This window comes from Phoenix dactylifera, chromosome 11, assembly GCF_051530095.1.
Source record: "Phoenix dactylifera cultivar Ajwa chromosome 11, Ajwa_hap1_PhDact_Kaust_v1.1, whole genome shotgun sequence".
Classification (NCBI taxonomy): Eukaryota; Viridiplantae; Streptophyta; class Magnoliopsida; order Arecales; family Arecaceae; genus Phoenix; species Phoenix dactylifera.
The window spans coordinates 210407-227642 of NC_143200.1; the positions used below are offsets into that span (position 1 = coordinate 210407).

Genomic DNA, 17236 nt, shown 5'->3' on the forward strand with positions numbered 1-17236 from the left:
ATCAGCTTCAAACTCTTTCAGATCAGGCTTGGGTCCAAGAACTTGATCGTCCCAAATAAACTTAACTTGGGTACAGCATCAGGCACGACTTTCTTGGTTCTCCAATTCTACCCGCCTGGCCCCTAGCTTGCAAAAAGGAGACAATGATTTCACATCTATTAATCTCCACTTCGAGATCATGTTGTATACACAGTTGGAGTGTTTATTTCATATGAAGAGGAGTGCAGTCACCAGAAAACAACTTCAAGGAATGGCAAAATTTGCAAAGAAAAAAGTCTAAGAAAAAAAATTATCATCCACCAGCGTCAATGGATTTAATAATGATTTTTAAAGGGCAAATAAATAACCAATGCAGAGCTCACTCCTTTGTCCATCAGAGAAACTGAGTAGGAGATGTGTCCCACACATCCCACCTCGCTCATGTCATTAGAGCAGTGTTTTTACAAATGGGGCACAAATTCTTGTGCATCAGCCATTGTTTGATGCAAGCAGTGTGGAAGTCATGTCCACAATCCAGCGTCCCAAGGTCCTCCCCTTCAACATATTCTTCCTGAACAAAAGAATCCAACAGCTTGTCAAAAATGCTGACCGGAGATGCCTAAAGCCAGCAGCCTCAGAACAGAGTAGGATTTATACCCGACAGATGCAGCAGGGTTCGACTTCCATAGATGCTTCTTCCACTGTCCCCAATAAATACTTCCGCTGCTTTAGACACTTCAAAATCACTTCCTCACTGAGTCCAGTGCTCACATTCCCTATCCGCTCTTCTAGTGCCAATAATTCCTGTGGCGCATAAGATAGTTTCGTTAAACGACCTTCGGCTGTGAAAAAAAGAGAGAGAGGATTTTTTGACCATTATGATCTCATGAGAAGGAGCTCTTACCTCATAAGACATATTATCCACATCAAGCCGCATGTCTCTATGCCTGTCGTGCAAGTCGACACCCCCATAAAACATGGACTGGTCAAGGATAAAGATATCCTGGCCAGTTACCATCAGCACACATCAAACTCCACAAAATGAAAGATGGTGTAATCTTGCATGAATCCTTATATTAATTAGAATGCATTCAATACTTTGAACATTGTGCCTCAAAAGTTTTTTATACTTTCTTTTTTGGAGAAGCATTTTACACGGTTTCTCATAAAAAGTTCGGGGTAGAGACACACCCCTCTGTGTCCTGTTTTTAGCAGCTCAGGTCATTTCTGGGGCAAAGCCTGATCGACATACACCAAAAAGCCTCTGGGCTTGTTTGATCCTTAATAACAGGCCATCAATGAAAAAAACCTCTAGCACATCTTCCCTATTCACAGCAGTAAGTAGACAGGTGAAAAGTGTAATTTGGTTCTGTTTGGCTCATGCACAAGATTCAGGCTTCCGGAGTAAATAAAAGTCCATTTGGCCAACAGGGTTCTAAAATAATCTTATAATAGTTGTCAATTAACTTTTATTTTTAGATGCAACACTTATTGAATATTGAAACAAACAAAGCATTCAAGTGAACTTAAATTGCATAAATGACTATTATAATCTATATGTCATTTACTTGTCCATATGTCTTCTCATATTTCAACTTTCCTCTTACCAACAAATTTTTACTAAAAAATGCACCCCTTATCAATTCCTGAAAATAACGCTAACAGATGTAATCAGGTTGCAACATGTCAACATGACAGGCTCATGGAAACTCAATGTGTATGATTTTCTTAATGCAAGAAGATAAAACAAAAAAAGCCAAAGTGTGCACAAGGCAAAGTTTAAGCATGCTAAACATATGAGAGAAGAGAACATCAAATATAAATTTTATCTTAAACTCTAGTAACTCGACATCTTTAATAGTTTTATTTAACCAATCCCATCTTGTTGTCAAATCAGAAGTCCTCAGCACATGTTGGAGCCAAATCATGCATCTGGCATTTTAAACTAGAGATAAAAGTGCTTCAACAGATATGTCAACCAATTCTAATGATGCACTTTTGTTTAGACCACCAGGAAGTTTGGTTTAGTAATTTCCTGCATGACGATGGCTTTAGTTAACTATAAATGCAGTTGGTTGTATCTTTCAATGTCCGTAAGGGGAGCTCCCCCTTCCCCCTTCTCTTCTCAAAAACCACCAAACAAAAAGAAAAGGTCAGCCAATTGCACCTACTAACATGGATCATAGGAGAATCGAAATGATGCAAATGAAGAGGGGAATAGATGGGAGCATTCATGAGATGAAGGCGCACACTAGCTGCACTAGCATGACAATTAAGAAGACATCGAGCCTACAGACTGGCACTCAAGCAAAAAGGGTTGTCACATGGATCAAATGGCCAAAAACATCTCTGTTTGGAGTCCAGAAACATAAAGTAGGTCAAGAAATCAGTATGGCCTTCATTTGCAAATCTTGTGAATAATTTGTCTGCCAACTCATTAGACCTATAGACACAAAAGTAAATGCACAGACCATTTAGCAAATGATTAATAATATTATATATATGAATTTGTTAACCTAATCAGCTCATAGATAATATGGTTGTAGTAAAGGGGATCGGGTTCAATCCAATTAGCCATTTTGAAGGTTTGCTTGTGTCCAGAGGCTAAAACCAACATAGAGCAGAAGTCAAGGCCCAAACCATCTACTCTTTGATGAAGCCCATGCTGCTGTCATGCCCTAGATCAAGCTTGACTTAGAAAGTTAATATTATCCGTGGAGCCTACTCCACCACAAGACATGAGGATGCTTTGTTAATTACATGAACAATGCTGAAGTTATGTTCAATTTTGATGCACATGAAGAAAATGCAGTACAAGTTTTTAAAGATAGCTCAACCTGCAGGCGGAATGCATCCTAGCAAGATCAGATAAAATTATTTAAAACCATAAATATAAAAATAATTAGAAGATTGAAGAAACTTAGGGAGCAAAAAAAAAAAGGAAAAAGATTTCACATCTAGTTGAGACTAACTTGACATGCTGGCCAACGAAACTATATTTTCGCTGCAGAATATACAACAAATATACATAAGTAATACATGCTTAATAATTAAGTTTATGCAATGAGCAACTCTACTAAATTATACTAATAAATCAAAAGTCAAAAATGACAAATAACCAAATATTGGTTAAACCCGTAAGTTGTAACCAAGGTGTTTGGGCACCAATGAAACGATTGAAGGCCATATCTCGACCAACCCTGCCTGATAACAGACCAGTGCACTATTAAAACCTGAGCTGCCTAGAGCTGGGCAGGTTGTATGGGTGCTACACAGCCAAACGGGTCACTTAGATTGTTGGGCCCCTGGATGGCCACAGGATCTAACTAGCCTAGATAGCCAAATATCTTTTTAGAACAATTTGAGCTGAGCTTGGATATGGTTGACTTGTCAAGAGTTAAATACTTTTCTGGAGATTGATATTTTAAAATTCCACAAATATGCTAGTTACAAGATTGTACACTAAGGTCATCCCACATTTCCAGACAAAAATGAACCAAAAGGATATGAGGAGATGAGCCTCCACATTGAGTAATCCGTTTTAGGAGATTCTTATAGCTAGCAAGTATCAGACTTTCAGAAAATTATTTATGAACTATTTCCCTCTTCCCCCTTATAAGATACTCAAAATATAAGATAAACAAGGAGGAAGACTTGCATGATTTTACAAATTTGGCTTCTTTTTTAATTATAAACATATTTTACTGTGATATAATGGCTTGCATGGTTGTCTCCTACTAAAAGATTTTTTTTTCAAACCGAGGCCTACAAAATTAAAACACCTAACTACTACTATATCACAGTTCATAATATTAACATCTGATGAAAAAGCATGGTTGTCAACTAGAAAATGTTTATTTCTTGTGTTTCTATATCTTACTTTTAACTTTTTTGGTAAGTGACCTATTCATCATCATAACATAAAATTTGAGACCGACTAGAACTAAATTGTCTCTTGAACTTCTTCCTCTTTTTCAGTGAGCACCCTACACATGCATTTGAGTTGGACAGTTCTGTGTCCATGCAACAATAACTTATGAATTTTAATAAGACAAATACTGATTTGCTAAAAGATAACAGGTTATAGACATAAATTCTTTTCAGCTTTACACCTACGTTTGAAAAGTAGAAGGATGAGTCAGGATAAATAATCCATAACAAAGGGAAACACTAATCAGCTTGAGTCAGGCCTCATGTAAGCAAAAGTAAACTGTAATTGCCATACCTACCAGGGAATGCTTAACACAGCTTTGACTGAATTTACAAAAATATAGGAAAACAAGCATCAACTTTGAAAATAAAATGCATATGAATCTTCTTCAAAATTTTTCAGAAAATAAAGAGTCAGGGAATTCCTTTCAATTTGCTGGGTCTTTCAGGAGACAGAGCGAGGATCAAAATTTAAATTTTATGATTTTGGGAAGTGTGCTCTTCAAGTTTCTAGCAAACCACCAATCAGGTTACATCTGTATAAGAAAACTGAATTTGAACCATTGCTATCAAAACATGACTTCTCAACATAACATTTTTCCAGGAAACATTTTCAGGAAATGAATATGACTCAGTTTCCAAAATAAAGGAACACAAGCATAAAGTGCATGGAAAATTAATTTTAAAATTGCTCAAATACTCACATAAAGTATAAAGAAATTAGAGGTGAACAACTTGCAGACTAGTTTCTTTAGCACCTTTCCATGTCTACCCACAATCTCCAGCATGTTTGAAACAATAGTCCTACATTTATGCCCTGACAACTTCTCTAATCCTCATTTCAGTGGTTCCTACTTACCAATTGTTTCTAGCATGAATTTCCAGTACAGAAAATCATGATTTGGATAACTAGCATCCATGCCTAAACAATCTGAGGTCAAGCCTGGTAATAAGCATTTAAAAGTGGGTCAAATTTATTTAAAGCTTGTGCTGGCAAAAGCCAGCATATGAGCACCCTAGCCCTGCCTGCAATTCCTGCATCTCTCTTCTCTTAGGGGCATATATATTGATCCTGATAACTAACATATCCAATGTTGAAATAATCGAAATAATAGCTGTCATGTTTAAGAACAGTCACTGGAAGACTAACCTCAAATCGTAAATTTTCCCCCCTACGCATAGATTCCAATGCACTACGAATCTGGAAATAAAAGAAATAAATAAGTATTCAATACAAAATGATAGATATTGTTTCATTAGTGAAGGCAATACAAAATATTAGATACATTCAGAGAATACAGCCTCAGTTAATTATTTAATGTCAGACATGAAAATAAGGTTGTAAACTGATAAAAAGCTAATATGACAGGTTCATATTTTGATCAATGATAAGCATCTTGAAACTATAAGGCTACAAAAGATACTAAAAATTGACGAGCATAATGTAGGATGGAAGACGAACAATTTTACCACCTAGTTTCAAATCTCACCATTCAAAGTCACAATGATTTAGTAGGAAAGAGAAATACATCTAAGAACACGGAACTATCAAGGAAAAAACAATATTATGTTTTACATGAGTTGAAATAAAAAAGTATCTTAAACCTGGCATGGTTCTTACTTTGTTATTACACAGCCTTCAACATTTCAGTAGCGGAGAATACTCCATAAACAAAAAAAATATCTCGAGTCACCTACCAATTCTGATTTATCTCTTTCATTCTTGCAGCAAAATCAGAATAATACTTGTTATTCGGCCCAGATGTACTCGAAATTTGTCAACATAGCAGATGTAAAACCAATGTTTAACCTTTCATTTTTCCCAGCTTACCAGGTCATACTAATGAGCCTGCCAATACTTACCATCACTCAAGCTCCCTTTCCCCTCTATCCAATCGGAAAACTTCCTCTACTCACTTTCAAGACTCCTCTCAGTCCCACTAGCCTCTGCCATCATGATCCACAAGCCAACAAATAGAACTGCTGCTTGATACCCTAAAATCTGGAGAAAGGCTGAGGTAAAGTAGGCATGTAACCTCCTGATTGGTCCAAATATTGACTGCCTGTACTTGTTACCATACAATGTTTTAGTGAATGATCCAATCAAAAAGCTTTCAACGTGCAACTTTTGTATGAGATTTGTGATCCTGTAGCACTGCTGTGAGTTCTGTTGTTGTTACATATCATCGGATGAATGCATCTCTTGTTTGGTCCCACCAGGGAGGTTTTCCAACCTTGCCAAATATTAGATTTTCTTCCTTCTCAAATTAGGATGTCGATGTTGCATTGGTATAATCACAATCATAACTGTTCAGGGCTGTAACTTGAGATTCTGTAGTTTGTTTGAATTAAGCCATTCATAAATTTCAGATGCCTCTGCAAGAGCAGTCAGACACATATATCCAATCTGTTTGATGCAGCGATGGACTGTTTTGACCGAGTTATCTTGACATGAATGCGGCAATGACACAACGGGTATAAATGTCATGTTATCTCCAAATGTGCAACCATCATTTTTTCTTCCATTGTCAGTAGACAAATGACTACGATGTCTCCATGAAGGTGTTTATCTATGAGCTGACTATCTAGAAGTTAATTTTTTTTAAAAAAATATTCCTTTTTTTTTCTCCCACTATTTATGATGGGCTCTCCTGTTTTTTTCCTAATTTGTGGGCATTTCTCCTATGTATCACATGTAAGTTTATAAGCTGAACAATAAGAAAATATGGAGATTCAATGAGATGCTAGCAACCCTATATGTTCACGATTTTGTGAAATTCTATGATTCCTTGTTTATGGATCGCATCTTACTGATCAAAAATTTTATGGCCTATGGAGATACGAGTAACCCTATATGGTCATGCTCTGGAGCAGATTGCTTTGGAAGAGAATCTTATATATGCGAACGTTTAAGAGGATCGGCATTCCTAACAAATGTCGTCTTTGCTAGAAAGTTGTATATAGTGGCTAAAACAAATTCTCATCTTTATTTCTTTGACAAATAAACAAAAATGCAGTCCTAACTTCCCAATTTTTCACTACAAATAATGGAAAGAGATGCTCTTTGTGAAAGGCATGCAAATAAAGAAAAGGGACATTTCTGGAACAAAAATTAAGAAAAGAGATCCTTTTTTGCCTAAAATTTATATTGTGGTGACTTGTGTGCATGCATAATGCAATCAGAAATACAGGATTTGTGATTAATTTAGATGACAATCAAGAAAATCTTGGAGATTAGGAAACTAGAGAAATAAAAAAATATTAAGAAAAAAAAAAGAAACGACTATGATGACCACATAACTTGACAAAAACCAGAAAAAATTCAAATACATAAACACGATTAAAGACCACGTAATAAGTAAAATTCCTTTTATTAAATCATGTATGCTTATAGGATAAACATTGATAAATTTAGAGTAACTACAAAATTTTCCAATAAGTCAGGGAAACATAACTAAGCTACATATACTTTGAGATAGGAAATTCAGATTCAATTATGTTTTAATCTTGCTCCTTTTTGTTAGCTATGTTTTTTAATCTCTTGTAACTACAAGAAAATTTTCCTGTAGTGGAAATTATTTTTGCAACCCATGATGCAATTCCCCCAAAATAATGAAAATTCAAGAAACAACTGTTAAAAACTCCATGGGAAGTGTCTATAATGGTAATTTCGATGAATTTAAAAATACAAAACTTGCAAAATTTGTTACAGGAAGCACAATTTCCAAGGATATATGCAAATGCATAAGGGAATCACATGTGACCTTAGCATTAACATAGATATCAAAAGAGCAAAAAAAACACAAAACAAACATAGTTATCAAAAGAGAGTGATCTTAAAATCATTTGTAAGGATTGCAATGCAAACAGAAATTAGTAAAGTTATATCTGCAACGAATAGAACAAATCAATTTTCATTGAATTAATCAAATGAAATTAAGCTTTTTTTGATTTAGCAAAAACCTTTTTCTATGTGATCTTCAAAGCATAAAAAGTGACCAATAAATGAATAAGAAACAACAAGCATTATGAAACCAAATTCTAAGGGACAGCAGATTGTAAAATATAAACCATCATCCTAACATATAAACCATACGAGAGAGTTAGGCGAAATGGATGCAAGGAAAAAGTGGCAAGAAAAGGTTGGTGAAACAAAGATGAACTAGAATTAGAGAAAGTAGTTGACCATAAATTAGAATGACTAAGTAGTTCTGAAAGTAAAGAAAAATAATCTTGTTGCAACCAAAACAAAGCATGCAGCAATAATTTAGTTATAACAAATAAAGGCACAAGATTTCCAAACAGAAATCCAGAGCAATACAATGGACTCCAAAAGTTTATTCAAGAACCTAGTTATAACATATTAGTGTATATCCCAAAACCAAAACAGGTAATTCCAGAAGGATCTGCTGTCTACATGTGAATCAAGAAAAGATGCATTCATGGTTTAAAACTACAAGAAAATATTTTACACGATGTAAATTGTTGGATGGTATTTTCTACAAGGCAGTACATATAAGTTCACAGCTATGGATGTATATGGATGTAAACTTACAAATATATATGACACTTTCCCACTCAAACCCCCATATGACCGTTCGTGAGACCAAATTAAAGCAGTAGACAACCAGCATGTAATTGGTTGATAGTATAATTATTTGGGAAGGTTGATTTCTTATTGGAAAAGTTTACTGTTTTCATAATATTAAAAATTCATCAAGCAAAAGTATCCGAAATCCAATTTCATTCTTGCACTGAAACGATATATGCAACTAATGAAAATTCCTGCATAGCAGAGAAAATGATTGTTCCAAGAATGTACCTCTGATATCATCCTGCTCCTCCCTTCCCTCGCAGCTGCTACACTCCTCACAGACAAGGGGACACCCAAAACACTATCATTTTGTCGATCCACTGAAAATGCTGACCTCATGTGCTGTTGCTGATGACCACGGAAAACAGCTCCAGATTGATGACCTCTCCCCTGTGATGTAATAGAGTGACAAGGACGTTGTGGAGAAAAGTTACTCGTCTGACCTCCAGATTCAGAAACACCAGATGGAAACAACGACTGTCGAACAACCTCTGACAAGTTTCGTGGATATCGGGTAGGAAGATTTTGATGAGGAATCCACGTAGGCCCTAGGGTTGGATAGACCCCTGAACTAGTTGCAGTCTGTGAGGTAGGCACTCCATTTCCAGCAATGCTAGTACTCCTATCAGACGGATTCCAATTTGTCCGGTCTTGCACCAGATGTCTCATATCAGGTGTGGGAACAAAATCTGAAGCATTGCTTATTGTCATGTTTCTTGAGTTTGGGTCCTCGCTCAAAGCAATTACTCTCTCCTCTGGGTTGACAGAAATTGGTGAACTGCCAACTCTTGAACTGGAAGCTCCACTCCATGGGAAATGGTACAGTGGCTGAGGCAAACCAGGAATAACTCGCATATGAGGCTGACTTTGTGAGCTTGAGCTTGCACCAATTGGCATGGGTTCTAGAGGCTGACTAAATGGGGCAGGATGGAAAGGTGGCTGATTGGGTGACCATACATTAAACCGGTTCACTGTATTCCCTGAGGACCATAAATTAGGTGGGGAAATATCATGTTGATGGGCAGGGTTCATTCTGATTCGAAAACTTCTACGTGAACTTTCTGCATGACCTGCTGTACCTGCAGAAGGATAGGATTCAGAAGCCGCTCCTCTCATGATGGTGCCAACGCCTGCATTTAGCTCTTCTTCATAAGGATTTTCTACGGATAGATAATCTGACGAGCTACCTATATTTAAAGAAGTAGCAGGATTGTAACTAGACAAAGCAGGATGCAGTAAACTATTCTCGTCTTGGTCGATAAATATTGCACTTCCACTTGCAGAAGACTGCCCAGGTATGCCTTCGACGTTTTTCCTTTTGCAAGCTAAGCGCCGACCATCCAATGAACTTCCTGGCCTTCCATCACCATCTTCTGGCATAAATCCAATGCCTCCAGAATAATTTCCACAAGAATTTGAAGGACCATTCAATGATGGAACATGATCAGATTCCAGTAAACCTGGGGCATAGGTAGGATGAGGACATAGCCTCGTTTCTGAGACCTCGCTGCTGGAACCAACAAGTCCAGCATTGTGTTCTGAATTCTGAGAGACAGCATTTAAATTGGCATCCTGCAAAGATTGCTCGTCATCAATTTGCGATGCGTTAAGATTAATGTTGACATTTTCCAGAGGAAGCACCCTGGCTGCTTCAGAATGGCTTTGTTCTATCCTCGGACCACCCCTCACGTTAACTATCCGAGCAGGTGTCCTCCCATGCTCCATTTTGATTTCATCACAGCTTCCATGGTTTAGTGAGTGTTCTCTTGAGCTAGATCCACCTGAGTTCCAGATGCTCAGTCGAGCACCATCTTGAGCACCCATGTTTACATATGACATATTTGCATCAGTGTGAGATACTAGATAATCTGGTAGGTTCTGAGTCTCTACTGGATCAAGAAGCAAGTTATTCCAGAACATTTGTTGATCCATGGCAGAGTTGCTTGAACTTGACACGTTGTCAAATTCAAATGTTTCAGTGAAAGGTTCAACAGAACTCCTTTGCCCTTGCATCAGGCAAGTTCTTCTTCCCCGGAGTTTCTGCCAAGAAGGAACCAAAAGATGCTACAATAGAGTCTATCACATGCAACCATTCAACCATGTCACTTGAACTTGAGCAGACTGCATAGAAAAATAAAAAATGCAGAAAATTATTGTTTGATATCCAAATAGATGTTCTCCTAGTGGGCTCCTTATTTAAATAAATCAACAGCAATGCAGTGTGAGAAAGCAAATAAGACTAGTAAGGCTGCATCAATACAGAAACAGGATTGACAAATATATGAGATATAGATAAGAAAAGAATACTTCTATATGTACAACCTTCCTGGCTTCCCCCATCTAAATTTTGACTCTTTGCTGATGATCAACATATAAATTATCAATCCATATTGAAAGCCAAAATACTGTTCTTCATGTCCATATATTGTTTCTATATACTCTGCATCGCGAACATAAGCAGACATAGTGATAAGCTAACAACTTCATACAAATGTTATACTACAAAGAAATGTAATGTTTTATCATAATAATACATTTGAATAAAAGCCCGCTGTACAAATACTGCATTTTTTTGGGCACCCTAACAATGCATATCACATCAATTCAGAACCTAAAGCATTTGGCCCCCATGCATGCTTTTCAATTTGAACATTAGCATTCACTTATATATACAAGAGTATAGCATATAACCCATTCCTGATGGTCTCACATACTGAGGTAGAACATGAATAAGAGCATCTGATACCTACCAGGTAGCTAGTGCACATTAAAAACAAGATATGGGAATGTATCTAATAGGTACTTGATCTGATTGGAGAAAAGGAAGTAATTCTCTCAACTCGCTCAACTCAAATTTTTCAAGAAAATTTTAGAAAAAGATGAAAAAATTGACAAAAGTAAAGTTTAGATCCTCTTTTCCTTCATGAATGATTCGAAAACTGAGATAGATCAATTTCTCTCCTAGTTCAAACAGGACTAGCTTTTACAAAATAGACAATGACTAATGGAGACAAACATGAAGGAGGAAGATCTCAACTCCTACATCGACTTTGCCTTCTGTCGCTCCACCTAATTCTTCCTAATTAGGAGATAGGATCAAAATATTCTATCACCATTAGCAACTCCAAGTTTTGCACTTTATCCACAATATATCTAAATGAGCGTGCATGCTCCTGTATCAAGTGAACTACTTTGTCGCCTCTACATCATCTCAGGTAGAAAACAATTTTGAGCTGCGTATAATCCTATGAAGGTAGCATAGGTATCAGCTCCCATCGTACATAACTGGCGGATATTTTGGTGTCAAACACTGAAGTCGTTGCACGGTAAACCTGGCTCTGGTGGCAGGAAAGAGGACGATACTACAGATAAAATCAAAAAATTACAGACTACAGTATTTTCACATCCACCAACAGTAAACGATCAATCTAATCAGTACAAATTTCCAAATTCAAGAGAAAATAAATTTCTTGCTTCAATCTGACGCAAGATAACACGAGGGTTTGCCTAATCAACGAACAAGATGAAACCTTTATGACATCATCGTGTAAAAAAAAAACACGAAACAGCTTCATCTCAGGTCAAATGCTCCATTAAAAACAATCAACAAACGGATCCATGAAAAGAACGAATAATATATCTAAGGAAAAACAGCAAAGAAAGACAGCCCGTCTACTCTAACAAAGAAAAATAACGAGAAATTTTCAAATTCAGAACAAAGCCACGATCTTGTCCCGCATAAAAAAATAAAAAAGGAAGCTAAATTCCCTGTTCTAGAAACATAGTTTCAAAATTCATGAAAGCACAACCATCAATCAGTGCTTCAACTAAGCCTTTAAAAGTTAAAAAGAGAATATCCTAGCAAACAAAAATCAAAACGGGCATAAAAATCGCATTTTTAAGAAAAAAGGAAAGGAATTTGAGGCGATTGAATCCACCAGATCATACCTGAACCAGATCAAGATATCTAAAAGATCGAAGGGCGAGAAAACCCCTCTCCTCTCGTCTCGCCTGTCCCTCTCTTCAAAGATTTCTATGCTCCCCCTAGTCTCCACTCCCCCACCCCTCGAAGAAGATAGAAAGAGAAAAGGATCCCCAGCAACGGAGAAATGGGGAAGGGGAGTGGATGGACGAAATGGGCGAGAGAGCGAGAGAGAGCGAAGGGGTTGGAAGAGAAATAGAGAGGTAGGGGGGATTAGAGAGAAGAAATGGGGGGATTTCCCAATATTTTCTCCTAACTAATTTTACTGGATACTCAAGGGAATCATTTCATGCGATACGGGCCTCTCCAGCCGTCACGGCCTCCAGGCCGGAGAGTGCGTCTAGGATACGTGGCATTCTTCCATTGGTGGCAACATGTGGGCCCTATCTTGGAAATTGTCTCCTGGTCCGACACGTATTAAAGAGCAGCGGACGCTGTTCTGGAGGAGATAGCTGACGGATCGGCTCGTGGTAATCTACGGCCGATGAACCGTGCAATATATATATAGATATATATATAATCTACGCTGTTCTGGAGGAGATTTCACCGCTCACCGTGCACAATATATATATATATATATATATGCCTCGCTTTACGATTCCCGCTCCCCACCTTTTCCTAATTTAATAATATCTACCATCTGTAACTGTAAGAATTATTAAACAATAACTCCCTCACCTTCTACACCTCTTTCTCGTTCCACCCCCCCCCCCCCCTCTCTCTCTCTATCTTCCCATCGAAAATAACCTTAATTAAAAGTACTGATTACAGCATTTTGTGGACCATCCTAATTTTAAGGTTGAACTGCCGCGGTGCGTCGAGAGGAGCGAGAGGTCGCCCTTCGGATTCAATGGTCTTTACGAAATTTGGGGGGTTTTTTTTGGTTTCTTAAAGAAGAAAAAAAAAAAGAATGAAATGAAAACGCCTTTCCTTTTTACCTCTTTAATATTTCCTTTGTGATGTCCCATCCACCTATGAGCCTGGGACACCCAGATACTGACAGTTGGGCCCGAGAAGAAAGAACCTTGCCCGGATGGACGGTTCACATTGCTTCTCTCATTATATCCGCATTCCTAGATAAGAACAAATACATGGGTGGGTGGGATCGGGCGCCCACCCAACGCCGCTGCCACCACCACTGCCTCGTGGTTTCCTTCCTTGCCTCATCGTCCTGCGTTCACATCGCGCTCGTGAGCCGACTACCCCACGACGCTTGGGCTGGCGTCCTTTTTGCTCTCTCTCCCCCCCCCCCACCAACCGTTGGCTTTGAAATGGCCAGGGAATCGCCTCTCTCCATCTCCATGTCCCCGTTTTGCGACTCGCAATATTATACTCCACGTCCCGACTTCCAACCCGCAAGCTCTAAAGCCTCCGGTGGGGACGCGGCTGCTTTGTCCAAAACAATGACGACACGCCATGAACCTTGATGCGTTTGATCGATAAGGCAGACATCGCAACTATGGTATACATGCACTCACGGACACAGGAGGAGGGAGCTGGGGGCGTCCGTTTGGCAAATTCTTGCGAGGTGCCCTCTCGGCAAAGGCAAACACTTGGTACTAGGTGCACACATGATGACATTTGGATTAATTATAGTGGGGAATACTCTTCAGCTATAATAATTGTGGATAATTTATTCCTATCTATCAAGCCACTTTATTATGTAAACATTAGAGCAAGAATAAAATGGAATCTCCATCGCTGATGCTTGGTGATATAGCCCGTATTCTGACACCCACCAAAATCGTGGTACTAGCTAGGCTGACCAATAGCTGGATAACGTATGGCGCACATAATTAATGGTTAAGCTAACTTCTTTTCTTTTTTCTTTTTCTTTTTCTTTTTTTCTTTTTTTTTTTTTTTTTTTTTTGTACATCGGCGACTCATACCCAACAGGTGTGAGTGCTGCCCAAAAGGTCAGAAAGCAAAAGAAACTGCATGGGAGACGATGCAGAGGCCGAGTCTTCCCAAATAAAATCATCGAAGTCATGAGCCGCATATGTTGCCTCTCAATTCGCTGCACTGTTGGCATCTCTATAAACATGAGTGGCCCGGTGGGAGACACATTCCTTAAGATCGAGATAGCGAATATGGTGGAGCAGTCGCATCCCCCCATTAGCACATGACTCAGGGCCTTGGATCCTCTCGATCACCGAGGCGGAGTCTCCCTCAAGGATAATGCGGCCCGCTCCTAACACCTGTCTCGCATAGAAGACGCCCTTCGAGGCGGCTTTGAGCTCGGTGTTGTCAAATGACTGATCAAAGATACGCTGGCCTCCGGCTGCCACTAGTCTGGCCTCTTGATCTCTGATGACAAAGCCGGAGCCGCAGTATCCATCCTCCTCGGCACTGCCGTCGAAGTTCATCTTGAAAAAACCAGGATGTGAAGTCTCCTAGGAAACGAGAACATACCTAGATGCTACACGAACGAAGAGAGAGCTCCAGATTCCCCTGGCCTACCCAAGTGACACCACCTCAATGATATCAAGGATCTCCGCCGCATGCAGTGCCGAGCTAACCTTCGAACGAACAACTCCAGCAGCTATAGCTGGGCACGATTTTAGGACACCATGCGAGGAAGGCATACCGCCCAAATGGTAAATAAGGAAGAACTAGATTGCTCGTCGGAGAATCACATGACCAAATTGCAAGGGACTCTCGCCAACTAGGTAAAAGGGCTTTTCATCTCATTGTTAGCCCTTTGCTTGCACTCCCATGTCTCCTCTGTCCCACCAAAACTATGCTAGCCTTAAACATCACGGGATCCCCCATCAGATATGTTCCAAGAACTTCTAATTCCTCTTATTTGCTCGCAGGTCAGATCTCATGACGTGCAAACTAGCTCCGTCCGAGCCGATTAGTCACCATTTATTGAGTCGCCTAACTTCATCAAGTCGGATTTTGGGTGGCAACACTGGGCCATATCTACTAGGATGTAGATTTGGTCTTTTTTTTCTCAGAGTAAGATCTAGATAAGACTGTTCCATGTAAATATATAAATATACATACATATATATACTCCTCGAAACTAACCACAATCAATGTGGAGGATCAACTAAGACTATTCCATGAGGTCCTTAGCCTACCAATCGAAGCCCGTCACGTGGCAAGCCTAAAAGCATGCGAGGAGCTTTTTGAATTTCAAAATCTCTTCCAAGCTAGCAACACCTTCTCCGAGATCGCAAGTGGTTTTCCAAATCACCTTTATGAGATATGCGGCACATAATGCGTGTGCGAAACAACCGCACATGATTTTTGGAACATACGACAGCCGACCAAATATGGCTGACCTAGGTACTTGAATCCTCCGACAGCAGATGTCAGCCCTCGCCTATACAATCCAATCCCAAAGATGCCCTTCAGAAAATGCTCTCAAGCTCAAGAAAACCATTGTACTGTCACTCTCTCAACCTTTTTTGTTTTCTAAGACTCTCTTTGACTTAAGCATTGGAGCATCTCCTGTCTGACACTCTTCAACAACAAGACTTCTTTATCTTTGTTGTTTTAGGTCGAAGCCAACATCGGTCTGAAATCCCGAGCACAACCCCAATCTCTCGGCACTATTTTGGGCACATCATCAATCTGCACGACCTGAGCAATTGACCATCGAGCCCTCCAACGATTTCTCCCACTTGGTGCCTTGGTCATACCAATTCTCAGCAGCAACAAATTGATGTTGGAGGAAGGATCCTTGATCCCATCACTGGAGGTTTTTTCTAGAAGACAAACGAGCCATCACTATAAAGTATTGAAGAGGATAGCCAGCACCTTCAAACGCTCAGCCAAATACGCCAGTGGAGTCCGATGGCTTTTGGTAGATTTCTTGGAAGGATCTACCTCTACCGAAACAATAGGTAGCACCAGTGGCCACGACCAAGTAGTTTCAACTGCTCGTGCAGCATATTCAAATACTGACCACAACAATCTAAACATGCAACAGTCGGCTATTAATCAACAGCAATAACAACAAGCCCACGAGTCGATTCACCATGGAGCCCTGGCTCAACCGAGTCATCACTTCCTCCTCGAAGCCTGGACAGGCTCAGCCGACCCACCATGCCCATTTTCGGAGCTCGAGGAGGGCCCCTCATAGTCACCATTCTCACCCGACGAGTCTGTGATAAAATCCTGGACTTTGATCCTCTAACTCCCCATATTGGGAGGAAATTTCCAACCATTCCTCTCCCTGATAGTATGAGAGAGCCTCTAGGAGGAAAATAAACCTTGATCACAGACTTGAGGAGATGGATCGCTGTCTCGACGCCTTGAGACAGCAATAAGCTGAGTAGGGGAAGGAAGTCGAGTTCACTATCGAAACCCCATTTTCGACAAAAATCATGGAGGAACCTGTATCTTCTCATTTGAAGATGCCACAACTGGAGATGTGTGACAGGACTGCAGACTATTAGACTACTTGGAAAGCTTTAAAGCTCTCATAATGCTCCACAGAGCCACCAGCGCGGTACTATGCAGAGCCTTCCTTGCTACATTGCTGAAGGCGGTCTGATTGTGGTACACCAAGCTGCAGCCGGACTCCGTTTATTTATTCAGGCAGTTTGATAGGATGTTCGCTGTAGGAGGCAAAGGAAGGATTCCAACAGCCTCTTTTGCCATTGAGCAGGGGAAGAACGAATCCCTATAGGGCTACGTCGGTCGCTTTAGTACAGCCACCTTGGAGATTCACAATTTGAATCACTCGGTCGCTATGTCTGCTATTGAGGACCACTTCTTAGGCTTATTCTTGCTGACCT

At 39.6% G+C, this 17236-nt stretch overlaps 1 protein-coding gene across 6 annotated transcripts; it reads right to left on the bottom strand.

The window, feature by feature from the left end:
* Positions 1 to 147: 147 nt before the first annotated feature.
* LOC103710076 (putative E3 ubiquitin-protein ligase HIP1) lies at positions 148 to 12952 on the bottom strand. Of its 6 annotated transcripts, none has more exons than XM_088706225.2 (7): positions 12452 to 12738; positions 10826 to 10943; positions 8732 to 10624; positions 5060 to 5110; positions 884 to 961; positions 637 to 783; positions 148 to 550 (listed from the first exon to the last, which is right to left on the bottom strand). In XM_088706225.2, the coding sequence occupies exons 3-7, from the start codon at positions 10514 to 10516 to the stop codon at positions 419 to 421; spliced, it is 2193 nt and encodes a 730-aa protein (XP_088562351.2). In that variant the 5' UTR covers positions 10517 to 10624; positions 10826 to 10943; positions 12452 to 12738; the 3' UTR covers positions 148 to 418. The 6 variants fall into 6 exon arrangements, 4 of the variants coding, with proteins under 4 accessions (XP_088562351.2, XP_017699017.4, XP_008793900.4 ...); XM_017843528.5 differs by having other exon boundaries at positions 884 to 982; XR_015970944.2 differs by lacking the exon at positions 10826 to 10943 and having other exon boundaries at positions 884 to 1037; positions 12452 to 12776.
* Positions 12953 to 17236: the final 4284 nt, after the last annotated feature.